This window comes from Trachemys scripta, chromosome 5, assembly GCF_013100865.1.
Source record: "Trachemys scripta elegans isolate TJP31775 chromosome 5, CAS_Tse_1.0, whole genome shotgun sequence".
In the NCBI taxonomy this organism is placed as follows: domain Eukaryota; kingdom Metazoa; phylum Chordata; order Testudines; family Emydidae; genus Trachemys; species Trachemys scripta.
The window spans coordinates 138752476-138767524 of record NC_048302.1 but is presented as its reverse complement, the minus strand read 5'-3'; the positions used below and the strand labels follow the sequence as shown (position 1 = coordinate 138767524).

The following is a 15049-nucleotide window of genomic DNA, read 5'->3' as shown; positions in this document are numbered from 1 at the left end:
CCCCCCAGCCCCCGCCTCCAACCCGGCCCCCCCCGTGCGCCCCCACCCCGGGCCCGCTCTGGGCACGCACAGCCCCCGACCCGGCCCGGCCCGGCCCCCACTCACCGACCGCCCCGGGCTCCCTCGCTCGGCAACGCCACTTCCAGAGGCCCCAGAGCACCCACGTGATGCCGCCCGGAGCCGTTGCTCATTGGACGCGCTCCTTCTGGGGACACGCCCACAAACTCTTTCCAGCCAATAGGCGGCCAGCGTGGCGCTGGGCGGGGAGGGCGCGGCGTGCGCGGGGGCGTGGCCTTACCCGAGGGGTCAGGACGCACTTTAGAGAGGCGGGGCCTAATGTCACATGGCCTCACGCTGGGAAAGGGGCGGGCTCTGATCCCCAAGGGGTGGAGCATAGTCCCCTAGACTAACCCCTCCCCCAGGTGGGCGTGGCCTAAAAACCAGGGGCGTGGCCTATTCACCAAAGATGCCAGCAGGGCTGAAACCCGAGGGGCAGGGAGGGACACGGAAACTGCCTGGGGAGGGCCATGGGGTCACCCCCCCACACCTGTTCCCCGCCCCACAGGGCTGCCCCCTTGGCCCGGCTGTGAGTGGCCCATGCCAGGGGCTTTGCACACGCCCAGTCTCTGCCCCCCGCAGTTCCCCACCGAATTAATAATGAAATCGATGAAGTGACGAGAAACGAACCCACAGCCACGCGCTCCGGAGGGTAAAACGGCGAAGGTTTATTGCTGCTGAGGACGTCACTTGCCTAGCAAGGACACCGAATGCCAGCATTGTATCGTTAACTCATCAGCGCCTCGTGCTGAGCTGAGTGCCCACCCGAGCAGTGGTCCCTTCTCGCCGCCCCCGTTAGGTCGGAGCCGCGAGCCATTGCTCCACTGCTGTTTACACGCCCTGTTCCAGTCAGGTCCCGCCTGCAGAACGAAGCGCCCACTAGCCCTGGGCTTGCACAGAAGAGCTGGAAGCTCTGAGTAACGTCTGAACGCCCTCGGCAGCGGCTGTTCCTGGACACTGTCCTCGGTTCGCTGAGGGCCTGACCCTAGAGCGGTGCTGAGACCCACCGACAGCTCCTGGCGGGTGCAGCGGACACGCTACGGCTTTCAGCGGCTGGCCCTGGGAGCCCATCTGTTCTGCACAGTCTCAGCCTCTGACTGTGACATCGCAGGCCGGTGCCAAGGAAACAATTGTGACGTCTCATGCAGAGGAGTGTGACTTCACCTGGGGTGCTGGGAGAACAAAGAGCTGAGGCTAAAGTCATCCCTGGGGTAACTCCAGTGTCTTTACTGGAGTCGCCCTGGGGAGGAGCTGTATTCCCACAAGTACCCTGACAACAAAGGCTGAGCGGAAAGGAAACCACAGGAACCATTCACTGCACCAAGCGGAGTCATCTCTGCCTAGGATCTGGGTCGGGGCTCGGACAAGGCGCCAGTTAGCTCTTTAGTAACAGCCTTTTAATTGTAATGCCCGGGGAACCTGGAGCAATACGAAATCAGGACCTGTGTCCCCTTAACATGCTTCTGCCCTGCCCTGGAGGGGCGCCTCGCAGCTGAGAAGGCGGCTGGTATCTCTTGTGTTGGCCCTGAGGAGACTGCCAGGGGGGACAATTGGTGCCACAGGTGGTGGTTTCAGTGAGGGTGCCATGGCCACCACGCTGGCCAGGAATTGGCTCCCCCAGATGTCACCTGTGGTCTGGTGAAGTCGGATGATGGAACGCCAAACGAGCGCGTGCTGGCTATTCTACAGGGCACATCCTTGGGAACTGTGCTGTCATTACCAACGGGGCGGAACAAGGTTATCCCTGACTGCACCAGGATCCCTCCACCCAAGAGATCTGGGAATCCAGCCAGCACACACCCTACCATGGTTGGTACGGACTGACTGATGTATGTTTGCCCTGGATTCCTGCCCAGCCAGACCCCGTGCTAGGCAATCGAAGTCCTGCTTGCGTCATGCCCATTGTGTGCCAGGAGCTATTTTTAGGGCCAGCCTGGAGTCTCAGATGCAGACTCCGCATGTTTCGAGGAATCAGTGGCGGCCGCTCGCTCACGCCCAGGAGACTCGAATAGACACCACTTAGGGCATTTCACGGGGCCAAACGCTGCTCTTGGGGATCGTCACGGGGCGCCCCCGTGGCTACGCAGTGTGCTGCACTGCCTGGCCTGTTTCTTGATCTCAACCACAAACACACCCCAGTTTGTTCTCCTTTCACTACGTGTGTGATTCCTCCCCTACACTGCACAACAGAACCATCGCAGGCTCACAGCAGATATATCCACGCGGGCTTGTATCCCCTCAACTACTGAGCCAACTGCTTGTTAACCCAGCGATTGCCACCCACCTGTCAGTAACCCCCCAAAGAAACGGATTCACTGGTGTAAATGAAGGCGGGCGATTTCCCCCTCTTCTGACCTCACCCCTTTCAGGTAGAGAGGGGACAAGGCCCTTCCTTGCCCATCGCAGTCGGGAGCAGAGAGCCATGGCCCTCACCTTGAGCCCAGCTCCCATTCCTGAGGCCCTTCCCCTTTCTTCTGCACGCCCCGGGGCCTGCTGTCCAAATGCCGTGTGGTTACTGCTGCCTGCGGGATTCCTCCTGGGGGATTTGCCAAGCGGTGGCCAGGCAGAGCGGAACGGAACCAGTTAGCAGAGGCCTCTGTTGGGTGGCTGGACCGGGCCCTGCAGCGTCCTTAGGCAAAGGCTCTACCCACTAAACAGGGGTCCCTGGTCTGGCTAAGACGGCAGCAGCCGTGCTGAGACCCTCCTGGGGGAAAGCTGCTCTTTGAGGTGTTACAAAGTCCTCTTCTGCTGGCAAAGCCCGTCCTGGGTGTCTGTCCGCTGCCTGTGCCCCTAGGGAACACGCCTGCAGCTTTGTCTGCGCCACTGATTTCCGCTGTCTTCTTGCCACGCCCAGGCACCCCCCCCCCCCAAACTGAGAGCATCTGGGTGCTCAGAAGCAGGGTTTGGGGCTGGACTGCCAAGGAACGTAGCCAGGGGCTGCGGGCTGGAGAGCAGGAAGGGCAGGGCAGGGCAGGAGGTAGGAAGGGACAGGCCCCAGGAGGACACTGGGCCGGCAGTCACACCCCGCTACAGACTCACGAAACAACACAGAGGAGCAAGAAGCCGCTAGACTAGAGTGTGGGGGAGGGACCGCGAGCCACACAGAGCACATCCCTCTTCTACGTCCCCACACAGTCCAGAAGGGGTTAGTCCCCTCCCTGGGCCTGCCGCTGGGCCCTCAGCTTGCGGAGCCGCAGCTGCCGGAGCCGCAGGATCAGGTCCTTGGGGATCTTGCCCCCCTTGGCCAGGATCTCGCGCAGCCGCTGCTTGGGCGTCTTGGTGAGCTGGAAGTCGCAGAGGGTGGGGTTGTCCTCGTAGGAGACGCGGCAGGTTCTGGTGACGGGGTGGTAGCCTTCGGCCGCGGCGGTGACCTCGTACTCGCCCGGGTTCAGCAAGCGCCAGTAGTCGCCGTCGAAAGCTGCCGGGGTGACAATAAAGGCCGGGGTGACGGGTAAGGGCTGAGGGGCGGCAGGGTCACAGGGCTGGGTCTGTTAGCACCTGTCCGCAGAGGGCTGGGCTTGTGCTGCCACCTCCGCGACTAGCAGCCCTGCGTAGACAAGGCCTGGGCCCTGCCCTCCCCAGGGCCAATGCCGCGCTGCTCCCCCCAGTGCTGTCTGGGGCTGGGGTGACTGGTCCCACGGCACAGCTCCCACTGCTGGGGCCGGCCCCTGTCAGCACCCATCTCCCTTTCCCTGATTTCACCCTAGTCCCGCTATTTATACCCATCCAGAGCCCACCCCACCCAGCTCCTTTCCCCCTGGGGCCCTAGGTCCATCCGTCATCCCCCCTTCCCCATGGGCTGAGCCACCCAGACGGATTAGCTCATCGGCACATCCCTGGGTGGGTGGTCGGGGGACTGACCCCAGGACCTGCGTCTCCGAAGGCCTGAGCCTCACCCCAGCCCCGCCGGCTCGGAGCCAGCAGCGCATTCGGAGCAGGAATCCCCGGCCCCAGCGAAGCCGGGAGCTTTGCCACCGAGTCCATGGAGTGAGGACTCCACCCACAGGCCGCGGGCTGGTCCAGCCGCTCGCAGGGTAGAGCACAGCCTTGTGCAAGCGCTGGTTACACAGACGCCTGCTCCCGGGGCCGCTCCCCTGATACAGGCCACGGACCCCCCCACCTCCTGGGGCCGCTCTCCTAACATGGGCCACAGACCCGGCTTCCCAGGGCCGCTCCCCTAACGCGGGCCATGGACCCGGCTCCCCCCAGGGCTGCTCCCCTAATGTCACCCCACAGCTGTCCAGTGGAGGCTAGTGCTGCCCGGCTCATTGGTCTCCCCGTGCCATACAGCTGGGGCTGGCACTGCCCCCCCCCCCCCATGTCCCTCTGCCCCGCAGCCCTGGCAGGCCAGACGCCGTGTTCTGCTCTGGCCGCAGCGCGAGGGGCGCCACTGCGGCGATCGACCTGTGGCGCCTGCGATACCTGTTCTGACGTCGTGGTTGATGCCGTCCACGGCAATGATGGCGTCTGCAATTCCCTGCTCGGTGTCCTTGTCCCGAACGACCCCTTTAATGCCCCGGCGGACCTGGGCAAACACCGGACACAGCACATCTCAGAGGGGGTTCCCGGGCCCACACGGTCCACAAGGTACCACCCCTCCCTGCGTACGGCGGGGAGAGCGAGCCAGCCCCCAGCCCAGGGTTATGGGGCACCACCGTCCGCGCACCGCCTGCTGGGCGGCTCCCTGCAGTTTGTCCAGCCCTGGGTTAAACATCCGGAGTGCTGGGGGTTGTGCCCCATGGCTGGGGTGGCTGCTTGTCCTGCAGCCAAACGCCCCGGAGGGGATCCTGGATCTCCCTTTGCTCCATCGCTGCTCATTGCCCCAGCAGGCCCCAACACCTCCCCTCCTCCCAGGGTGTTCCCCCTCGGCCAGTCACACCGCGCCGCGCTCACGGACTAACCCCGTGGAGAGGGCTCAGCGTCACCACCCTGGTTCCGGAGGAGGCGCGGTTCGCCCGAGGCCGCGTGGTGAGCCAGTGGCAGAGATAGGGTTAGAACTCAGGCGTCCTGAGCTCACCCCACAGCTCCACACAGCCTCTTGTACCAGCTACGGCGGCTGTTTCAGTTGTCACCCAGCGGCTCTCCTGTCTGTGTGCGCGGAGCCAAGCTAGACAGGGGGAGTTTTCAGCCTCTCCCCAGAGAGCGGTGCCTTCAGCCGCTGGCCACCCTCGCTGCCTGGGACTCCCTACCCTTTGCCATTCTCTGAGGTGCCCAGCGCTGAGCCCCAGGGGTACCAGCTGTGAGAGCCCAGAGATTAACAAACCACCGCCTTACACGGCCCGGCCAAGCCCGTCAGAGAAGGGTGTGAAACGTGTGGGCTGCCCACACGGGTGAGAGAAGGCTGGGCCCCCTGCCTGCCTGGCACACGCCACTCAAGGGACCGAGCTGGCATGGAGAGCTGACCCCAACTACCCGCTATTCCCCCCGGCGGATCATTGCCCCACAGTGACCTCTGCAGCCCCCAGCAGCTGCTGGTGTACGGGCCGTGTGTATGTCCAACGTGTGCTCAGTGAATCTCGGCAAGTGCCCATCCCTGGGGACGCGGGACGGTGTCAGGCCTCGTCTACCCTGGGGTTTGAGCACTGGTGTAGTTTGAAACGAGGCTAAACTGCACAGGTGCAAATCGCACTGCACTGTATGAGTAGTGTCTACGCTAGGCAGTGCACGCACGCTGCTGCATGGGCGGGGGCTGAAAGTCCCAGTGTCGACAAGGGCGAACATCCCTCAGGAAGGCGTCGCTGCCCCCGCTGGCCCCCCCAAAGCCGGATATCACTATTTATTGTTTGGGGGGCCCCTGGCCTCCATGTAATTGACAGGTGGCAAACAGATAAGGCCTTTTTGCACCACTGTAGTGGCTACAGACTGAATTTCTCTCCTGAAAGCAGGACTCTGGGCTGCAGAGAGGAGCTGTTTGCTGGCACCCTGCAGGCGGGGTGATGCGACGGGGACAAATGGCTCTGTAGATAATGACCATTTGCAGAATCTGGGATTTTGTGTGTTATAAATAAAACAGGAGGCACAACCGATGTCTGTTCTCCCTGCGTGGCCAGGTGGGGGTGCTATACCTGGTGCAAGGGGGCAGGGGAGCAGGGAATACAGCCCGGGTTTCTTGACTCCCCGTCTTGTCCTTTAACCAACCCCGTTCTTCCCTTCTTAGCTCTGTCCCCCAGCAGCCCCTGCCGCACAGTGGTTGGCATGGCCGGGTGCTCTGCCTTCTGTCTCGTCATGCTCTCCTAAAGGCACTGCCAAGGCTGCTTGGCATGGTCGGGAGGGGCTTGCCCGTCTCAGCTGGAACCAACAGGCTGCTTTATGCCGTTCCTTGTTACTCGGATCACGTCTGCTGGAGGAACCCAGAGCTGCTGGTGGCAGGGCCTGAGAGGCAGTTTTTGTGGCTCTGTCCAGAGGACATTTCAGCTACAAACCGAAGCGCCATGCGTCTGGGGCTGCTCTGCCTCTGGAAGGGACGGCACCCCCGTGTACAGCCGTGTGATGGCATTAACATCTGCTGTGCCCTGCATCTGGGGACTGTCGGAGCGAATATCTAACGTCTCTCTCATCTCGATCTTCCATGATCTTCTGACTAGCCTTTAAAAACCTGTTATCAAGCCCCGGGCACTGTGTGCTTGTGCGTGCATGTGCATATTGCCCTCTGCTGGCTGGATTCAGAATTACTCTGTGTGTCATTGTCCCTACACTGCTATCAGCTAATGGTGATTCCCCTTTAGCTCAAGGGGTAGGGGATTGGGTTTTGTCCTGAGTGACACCCAGTTCCATACTCTACCCACTGGGTCTCCCTCCCTCCCAAGTGGGTAAGTGCTGCCCCGTGTCTCTCCAGCCTTGGCGCCGTGACGGGTTCACTGCTAGCACCAACACCCAGCCAGAACCTGCCTTGGCCGGAGCAGCCGCTCCTGGGGCCTTGCCCAGCTCCCACAGGGCCACGTGACCTCCGCGGAGAAGCTCCAGGAGGCGCTGCCCTAGATACCCACGTCCAGGAGCCAGGCAGGGTTTCGGGACTGCCCTGGCCCTGGAGTGCCCCCCTTAGGCCAGGACATGCACCTGCTCCATGAAGACCAGCAGGGACTCCTTGTTGTTCTCCCACTCCCTGGGCAGCTCGGACTCGTGCGGGAATTTGTCGCAGGACAGCTCTACAGTGACCTCAAAGCAGTTTGTGTGCAGGTAGCTGAAGTCGTTCATACCTGCACAGGGAGACAAGCACGGGGCGATCTGGTGCCACGCCAGAGAAGTGAGCTGAGCTCCTTACGGCAGCCTGCACTTGGAATGGGAAATACAGCAGGGTGTTGGGCCCTGCAGCTGGTTGGTTATTGGAGGGTCACTCGGCAGCGACGGGCCCTGCGCCCTGGTTTGTAATTCATAGAATCATAGAACTGGAAAGGACCTCGAGAGGTTCATCTAGTCCAGTCCCGTGCCCTTGTGGCAGGACGAATTATCTAGACCATCCCTGAGCGGTGTTTGTCCAACCGTCTCGTAAAAATCCCCAATGATGGAGATTTCACAACCTCCCTAAGCAATTTATTCCAGTGCTTAACCACCCTGACAGGAATTTTCCTAATGTCCAACCTAAACCGCCCTTACTGCAATTTAAGCCCATTGCTTCTTGTCCTATCCTCAGACGTTAAGAACAATTTTTCTCCCTCCTCCTTGAAACAATCTTTTATGTACTTGAAAACTGTTCTCATGTCCCCTCTCAGTCTTCTCTTCTCCAGACTAAACAAACCCAATTTTTTCAATCTTCCCTCCTAGGTCATGTTCTCTAGACCTTTCATCATTCTTGTTGCTCTTCTCTGGACCCTCTCCAATTTCTCCACATCTTTCTTGAAATGCGGTGCCCAGAACTGGACACAATACTCCAGCTGAGGCCTAACCAGAGCAGAGTAGAGCGGAAGAATGACTTCTTGTGTCTTGCTCACAACACACCTGTTAATACATCCCAGAATCACGTTTGCTTTTTTTGCAACAGCATCACACTGTTGACTCATATTTAGCTTGTGGTCCACTATAACCCCTAGATCCCTTTCTGCCGTACTCCTTCCTAGACAGTCTCTTCCCATTCTGTATGTGTGCAACTGATTGTTCCTGCCTAAGTGCAGCACTTTGCATTTGTCCTGCGCCCCGGTCGGTTACCGGAGGGTCGCGCGGCAACGACGGGCCCCGCGCCCCGGTCGGTTACCGGAGGGTCGCGCGGCAGCGACGGGCCCCGCGCCCCGGTCGGTTACCGGAGGGTCGCGCGGCAGCGACGGGCCCCGCGTGCAGGGTCACTCCTGAGCGATGGACACAGCGGCAGAAGCTGTTTCAGCCGGGTCTGGCCAGAGGGCAGCTGGGCAAGGCCTGTCTGCATCCTGAGCCAAGAAGCTCCGTCCCAAACGCAGTGAGGTCCTCCCCGCCCCCGAGTGCCAGCCAGAGCCCCGGGCAGGGCACAGCCAGGATCACTCCCAGCACGGGGGTCTCGGGACACGACGGAGCTCCAACCCACAGACCCACCACAGTCATGGTGAATAACAGGAAGCCGGGGGTACAGGGCCCTGAGTCCCCCACACTCCGTGACAACTGGTGGCAGCGGTGGGATCTACTGCACCCCGTGGACGGCGCTTCCTGCAGTAAGTGACTGGGGAGCAGTAAAACGAAGGGGGATCGACAGGGACCAGGTGGGCTGAAGAGTCAGAGAGAGACGGTTTCAGGGGGCAATTAACCTCTGGGAGTGTGTGACCAGAGAAAAGGACTTTTGCAGTAACAGGGTCCCCTGGGGGATTGCAGCGAGCGGTCCCGGGGCGGAGGAGGCTGCAGCTTGATCCTGGCAGAGAGGTGGTGACCTGAAGAAGGGCTGGCACACTCGGGGCCCCCCTGGAACGGTGAAAAGCGGAGAGCACAGGCCGGCGAGTGGCCAGCAGGAGGATGGATGCTAAACGCCTTAAGAGCGACCTGGTGGAGCTGTGCAAGCAGAGGGGGCTGCGCACTGGGAGGTCCACCAAAGAACAGCTCATTGCCCAGCTGGAGGAGAGGGATCGCTTGGACGAACCGAGCCCTGTCCCTGAGGGAAGCCGCCCGGCCGATGCAGCGTGGGCCCCGGGGTCTGACATGGCTGGGAGGGGTCAGACTGCTGCTGAGAACATCCCGAGACCCTGCCTACCTATACCTAGGGGAGAGGTTGGGGGAAGCCCAGCGAATACCGAGGGCACCCTGACCCCGGCGGCCAGCAGGGGATCATCCCAGCGGAGCTCCCCGTCCCGGGAGCGGAGGCGGCTGGAATATGACAGGGAGCTGAGACGGGAAGAGCTTGAGTTAAGGAAGCAAGAATTGAAGCAGGAGCGGGAAGAACGGGAAAAGCAGCGTCAGCATGAGGAGAAACAGCGTCTGCATGAGCTGGAACTGGCCAGGCTGAGGAGCAGTGGGGCCCTGGCTGCGGTGAGTGAGGGGGGACCCAAGACTGCAAAGAGCTTTGATCAGGGCTTCCTGGCCCAGCGTAAGGAGAGGGAGGACATAGATACCTTCCTGACGGCCTTTGAGAATGCCTGCGAGCTGCACAGGGTTGACCCTGCAGACAGGCTCCAGTTTCTCACCCCCTTACTAGACTCCACAGCCGTGGAGGTACAGCCGACTGAAAGGGGCGGAGACAGGGGACTACGAACTGTTCAAAAAGGCCCTGCTCCGCGAGTTTGGGCTGACCCCTGAGATGTACCGGAAAAGATTCTGGAGTCAGCGTAAAACCCGTGAGGTCACATACCTACAACTAGCCAACCGGGCGCAGGGGTATGCCTGCAAGTGGACAGCTGGGGCCCAAGCTAAAGAGGACCTGCTTGACCTATTCGTACTGGAGCACCTGTATGAGCAGTGCCCATCCGACCTGAGGCGATGGTTGATGGACCAGAAGCCAGAGAACCCGCACACGCAGGCCAGCTGGCCGACGAGTTTGTGGACAGTCGGGCAGGGGATGACAGGGAGGAGTCCCAAAGGAACAGGCCCGCCACGATACAGAAAGAGAGTGACCCTGGGATCTCCCAAAGGGGAAACATGGAGAGCCCCGTCCCAAGGGGAACACCCAGTGTCAGGACCAACCGACCAGCTTGAGGTGACTCATGGGACATGGGCTGCTATCACTGTGGCCAGAGAGGCCACATACGGGCCCAGTGCCCCAGGCTCAGGGACAGACTGAGCAGACCGAACCCACAGAGGGTTAACGTGGTAGAGACCCAGCCGGACGAGGGGAAGATGGCCCAGGCAAGGGGGGCTGACAGCTTCCCAACGGCTCAGGAGGGAGGGGTGCCCCAGGCCAGCTCCTCTGGGGGGCTGGATGCTCTGGACTCAAGGTTCTCCGTTTACAGGGTGGGCGCGGGGCTGTCCCTGCGGAGCAAGTGCCTTGTTCCCCTGGAGGTGGATGGGAGGAAGGTCAATGGATACTGGGACACGGGCGCTGAGGTGACGCTGGCCCGGCCCGAGGTGGTAGCTCCAGATCAGGTGATGCCCAACACCTATCTAACCCTGACGGGGGTGGGCGGGACCACATTCAAGGTGCCCGTGGCGAGGGTACACCTGAAGTGGGGGGCCAAGGAGGGCCCCAAGGAAGTGGGGGTGCACCACCATTTGCCCACTGAGGTGTTAATGCGGGGGGGGACCTGGAGGACTGGACAAGCAACTCCCAGGGTGCCCTGGTCATGACCCATAGCCAGAGCCGGCGAGGGGCACTGCGCCCTGACAACGGGGAGGGTACCTTGCCCGAGGCACAGGACCCTAACCTGGTGGGGAGGGAACGCCCAGGGACACGGCTCAGGGAGGCTGCAGCTTCAGACCCAGCCGGCGAGAGAGAGCAGGTGCCCATCCCTGTCCCAGCTGCTGAGTTCCAGGCCGAGGTGCAGAAAGATCCCTCCTTGTGGAAGATAAGGGACCTGGACGACCTCAATGCGGTACAGACCATGGGGATAGGTGGCCGGAAAAGGTTCCTGTGGGAGAAGGGGTTCCTGTACCGAGAATGGGCTCCCCCAGGGAAAATGGAGTCAGGGGGGATCAGGAGGCAGCTGGTGGTACCCCAGAAGTATCGCCGCCAGCTGCTGTGCTGGGCCCATGACATTCCCCTCTCAGGGCACCAGGGAACCTGGCGTACCCAGCAGAGGCTGCTACGGAGCTTTTACTGGCCTGGGGTCTTTGTTACTGTCCGACAGTACTGCGGATCCTGTGACCCCTGTCAGAGGGGGAGGAAGGCCCGGGACAAGGGGAAAACGGCTTTAGGACCCTTGCCAAGCATAGAGGAGCCTTCCAGAGGGTGGCCAAGGTCAAAAGGGGGGTTCTGAACCAAGAGAGCCTGAATCACAGACCTCCAGACTGGAACGCTGGGAGAAGACCACAGCCCAGTTGGAACCCCAGGGGTATTGGGGTGGGGAAAGGGCACAGGCCGCATAAACCTTCCCACATGCGAACTGCGAGTGCCATCGAGCACACCCAACCTAAAGGGGGGCATGAAACTGGAAGGGCCTGGTGTAATTCTCACCAAGGAATGGAAGGGATGCTGGGGCATCCACGGGAACGGGGGTAGGTTCGAACTTCCCCAGGTCACTGGCTGAAGTGACCCTCTCAGTTCGGTCTTGAAGTGGGGAGAGATGTGACGAACTGGGACTGTTCTTAATACGGTCTTTGAATGCTGAGTGGGGAGTGTTGGCCTGGGAAGGCAGGGGAGTGTGGCTAGGACGGTCTGCATTGGGGGATGGGAGACTGGCCTCAAGGGAAGATACCTGAGCATGTAACGTGAGAACCCAGGAAGGGGTTAGAGGCCGGGTGACACCTCTGCCCGGGAAACTGAACAAAGCCTGGAGGAGGAGCTGGGGAGAGGCTGGGTGAGAGATGCTGGAGGGCGTTGGAGTTTCAGGAGCTGGCTGGTGTAACGGAGGGGAGCCCAGGCGGGGCTCTGACCCCCCAACAGGGCTGTGGTGCCCCTGGGACCCCAAGATGGACCTAACTGAGGGGGGTCCTGTTGTCTGTGCCTGCAAGACCTGTCTTGGACTGTGTTCCTGTCATCTGAATAAACCTTCTGCTTTACTGGCTGGCTGAGAGTCATGGTGAATCGCAGGAAGCCGGGGGTGCAGGGCCTTGTCTCCCCCCACACTCCGTGACACCCCACTCCCTGTCCAGTGCAGGGCACATGGACTGCCAGGACCTCCCTGCTCCAGGGGATCGAAGAGCCCTTCCCCCCAGGCTCTGGAGCGGGGCCACCTACTTCCCGGCACCGTGTGCCAGTTGGCGCCGTTGATGATGTTGCCCTCCCTGGTGAAGTCCTCGTAGTGGCAGAGGCGGCGCTCGTCATCCACCATGGCCAGGTTGGTGGTGGCATAGACGGTGGCGAGCCAGCGGAAGATGGCGTCGTCGGGCGTGGGCGTCAGCTCCTGGGCCTTCCAGTAGGTGCGGGTCATGTCGTAGGGGTAGGTCACCACCAGCTCCCCCCCGTGCAGGTTGGCGCTTAGCACGAAGGGGAACTTCTGCATCCAGTCGATGACGGCGCGGGTCTCCGGGGCCACCTGGGCAGGGACAGGCCTCGGCCTCAGAGCGCTGGGGGGGACAAGGGCCCCCCGGCGCTGAGGGCAGGGATGGGGAGTGAAGCACGTGGCCTGACACTCGGCTGGGACTGGTTCCCGTGCAAGGGGCTGCCATTCCGCCCGGGCTGCCTCTCGCACCCGCTTCGCCCTGGGGTGAAGGGCTGCAGGAGGAGCCGGGTGACCATGGTGTCTGCAGGCCCCTGGCATGAACCCGGCTCCCCCTCAGGGCCTGGATCGTCCCACTGCCACGGCTGGCATGTGAGAGCCGCTGGGCAGCAGGCCCAGAATACCCCAGTTCGCATCCGTCACCCCAGTCCCCGCCCCTCACTCTGCCTTCCAGCAAGGAGAATCCCCAGTTCTCCCAGCCCCATCCATCCCTGCACCCCACAGCCCCCCCCATGTCCCCTCCACCCCACAGCACCCCCTGCACCCTGCAGCCCACAGCCCCCCATGTCTCCCGCACCCCACAGCACCCCCTGCACCCCACAGCACCCCTGCCCCCCGCACCTCACAGCACTCCCTGCCCCCCGCACCGCATATCTCCCCATGTCCCCCGCACCCCACAGTGCCCCTATGTCCTCCACAGCTTCCCCATCCCTGCACCGCCCTGTCCCCGCATTCCACAACACCCCCTGTTCCACAGCGCCCCCTATCCCGCACTGCCCCATCCCCGCACACACACCCCCACCCCGCCCCGTGCGGCCAGCGGGACTCACCGTGGCGTTGGCGAAGGTGTAGTACTCCGGGATGGGGAGATAGTGGTTGGGGAACTTGTGAGGAACCAGCTCGTTGTCTTCGGCATCCCACAGGGCCGTGTTGAGGTCAGCGAAGTTGTGGTTGAGGTCGATGCCTTCGTAGGTCCAGCGGCCCACGGCCCAGCCCGCCAGCTCCGAGCCCTGCGGGGGGGCGGGGGAGGGGGGCGGGGGGAGAGCTCAGCTCCTCCTCCCCCGCCGCCCCCCCGCTCTCTGGGGCACATTCAGAGCAGGTGGGGCTCAGAGCCACCGCAGATCAGAGACCCCCAATAACGGCTGGGCCACCGTGACATCCCCTGGCTGCCACGGCCCTCCCACCCCCGTCTGCCTCCCTCCCTCCAGCCCACACTGGCCAGAGGGGCCCTTGTGCCCCCTTCCAGCCCCCTCCCTCCTCATCATCTGCCCCCCATCCCGTGTCGTCCCCCCTTCCTCCCCGTGCGTCTGTGTTGGGATCCCCATTGCCCTCACTGCCCTCAGCCAGGGCGCTCCACGGCCAGCCCCTAGCGCCGTTCATGGGGCCGTCCCCCTAGAGCCCGCCAGGCCCCTCTGGCCCACTCCCTGCTCCCCGCAGGGGAGCCGCTCAGCTGCCTCGCCCCAGGAGCGAACTGGGTTAAAGTTCCCGAGCGCCCTGCCCGTGTTCCCGCCTGGGGGCGGCCTCTGCCGTACCAGCACCTGCCAGCAGCACTGAACTGTGCCGGCCGGGCGTGCTGAGAGCGCCTCCTGCTGGCTTCACGGGAGCAGAGCGTGCGGACGTTCAGCCCCCGCCCGGCCCTGCATTGGCAGGGCGCAGAGAGGGACCCAGCCCCGTCGCCAGGCCGGGATTCCCAGGCCACCCCTCTCGGAGCCAACCCGGCTGGTGCCCAGTGCGACTGTACTGCCTGGTCCCCTGAGCCCGGCAGTGGCTCCGCCCTGCGTCCGCAGGGGCCCCTGAGTGGCCGTGAGGCCGTGCCCACGGGTCCCCCGGGCCCCGCAGTGACGCCCGGCCGGAGCTGCCCTCCCCTGGGCGCGGGCCCTACCAGCTTGTAGGCCGTCTCGTAGCCGTCGGGGTTCATGGAGGGCAACAGGTGGATGCGGGTCTCGCTCACCAGCCGGACGACGCGGGGGTTGCCCCGGGTGTACTCGCCGCACAGGTACTGCATCAGGTTGAGCAGAAGCTCACGGCCCAGCACCTCGTTCCCGTGCATCCCGGCCACGTAGCGGAACTCCGGCTCCCCTGCCGGTGACACGCAGCCAGCTGCCCACGAGCCTGCCGCCCGCCCGCCCGCCCGGCGCCACCCTCCGGGCACCAGGCTGAGAGCGCGGCCAACCCCGCCCGCTCCCCGGGGCCGCTGGACGCCTGGGAAATCCCCCCACCTGCCAGACTCCCGGGGGAAGCGACGCGGAGACTGGCTCCAGGAACCGCCCCGGGCTGGGCCAGCTGGGCCTGAGGCTCTGGAGGGGGAGTTCGTGCTGCCTGCGTCCCCAGAGGGGGCAGGACACACTGAATGTGGGTAGAGCCTCACACACTCCAGGCAGGGAGGTGCCCGGGCCCTGGGGGTGTCTGGGGGCAGACTCAGCGGGGCGCCCTGGCTCTAGGGGGGTGTCTGGGGACAGACTCAGCGGCGCCCTGACTCTGGGGGGTGTCTCTGGGGGCAGACTCAGCGGCGCCCTGGCTCTGGGGGGTGTCTGGGGGCAGACTCAGCGGTGCCCTGGCTCTGGGGGGGG

General features: G+C 63.1%; 1 protein-coding gene across 1 annotated transcript in view; it reads right to left on the bottom strand.

Moving 5' to 3' along the window:
* Window positions 1-705: 705 nt before the first annotated feature.
* CPXM1 (carboxypeptidase X, M14 family member 1) overlaps window positions 706-15049 on the bottom strand; it is a 32834-nt gene continuing 18490 nt past the window's right edge. Inside the window, exons 9-14 of the mRNA XM_034771740.1 lie at window positions 14362-14558; window positions 13310-13489; window positions 12278-12575; window positions 7114-7253; window positions 4480-4582; window positions 706-3475 (exon numbers count right to left, since the gene is read on the bottom strand). Of these exons, the coding sequence (XP_034627631.1) occupies window positions 3204-3475; window positions 4480-4582; window positions 7114-7253; window positions 12278-12575; window positions 13310-13489; window positions 14362-14558 (1190 nt within the window). The 3' untranslated portion in view covers window positions 706-3203. The remainder of the gene's footprint in view (window positions 3476-4479; window positions 4583-7113; window positions 7254-12277; window positions 12576-13309; window positions 13490-14361; window positions 14559-15049) is intronic.